Here is a 290-nt window from a genome sequence, read left to right as displayed (position 1 = left end):
GCTAGCCGTGTTCCACCTGGCTAGCTAGTAGCTCGAGTTGCGTGGCTGGGAGCAGCCGAACGATCTCCTTAATAGCTGCCTTGTAGCTAGCTGTTTACTAGCTAGCTGTCTCCTAGCTAGCTAGCTAGCTGTCCCCTAGCTAGCTGCCCCCCAGCTAGCTATCCTCTAGTTGGCTGTCTCTGAGCTGTTGAAGCTCTGTTCCGTATCTTTCCATGCAGGCAGCTAGCCAGGCAGCTAGCTAGCTAGCTAGCTAGCTAGCGACAGCATCTTGTTTTTTTTTTTTTTTTTTT

At 51.0% G+C, this 290-nt stretch overlaps 1 protein-coding gene across 1 annotated transcript in view; it reads left to right on the top strand.

The window, feature by feature from the left end:
- The window catches only part of EMH_0027100 (uncharacterized protein), a gene marked incomplete at both ends in the record, with an annotated part of 5378 nt that extends 5350 nt beyond the window's left edge, over positions 1 to 28 (top strand). Inside the window, one exon of the mRNA XM_013502709.1 lies at positions 3 to 28. Coding sequence (XP_013358163.1) covers positions 3 to 28 — 26 coding nt within the window. The remainder of the gene's footprint in view (positions 1 to 2) is intronic.
- Between the last annotated feature and the right edge of the window lie 262 nt (positions 29 to 290).

The sequence above is a fragment of the Eimeria mitis genome, genomic scaffold, assembly GCF_000499745.2.
Source record: "Eimeria mitis Houghton genomic scaffold, Emh_scaff999, whole genome shotgun sequence".
Taxonomy (NCBI): domain Eukaryota; phylum Apicomplexa; class Conoidasida; order Eucoccidiorida; family Eimeriidae; genus Eimeria; species Eimeria mitis.
The sequence above is the reverse complement of the archived record's forward strand: the minus strand, read 5'-3'. Positions and strand labels throughout refer to the sequence as shown.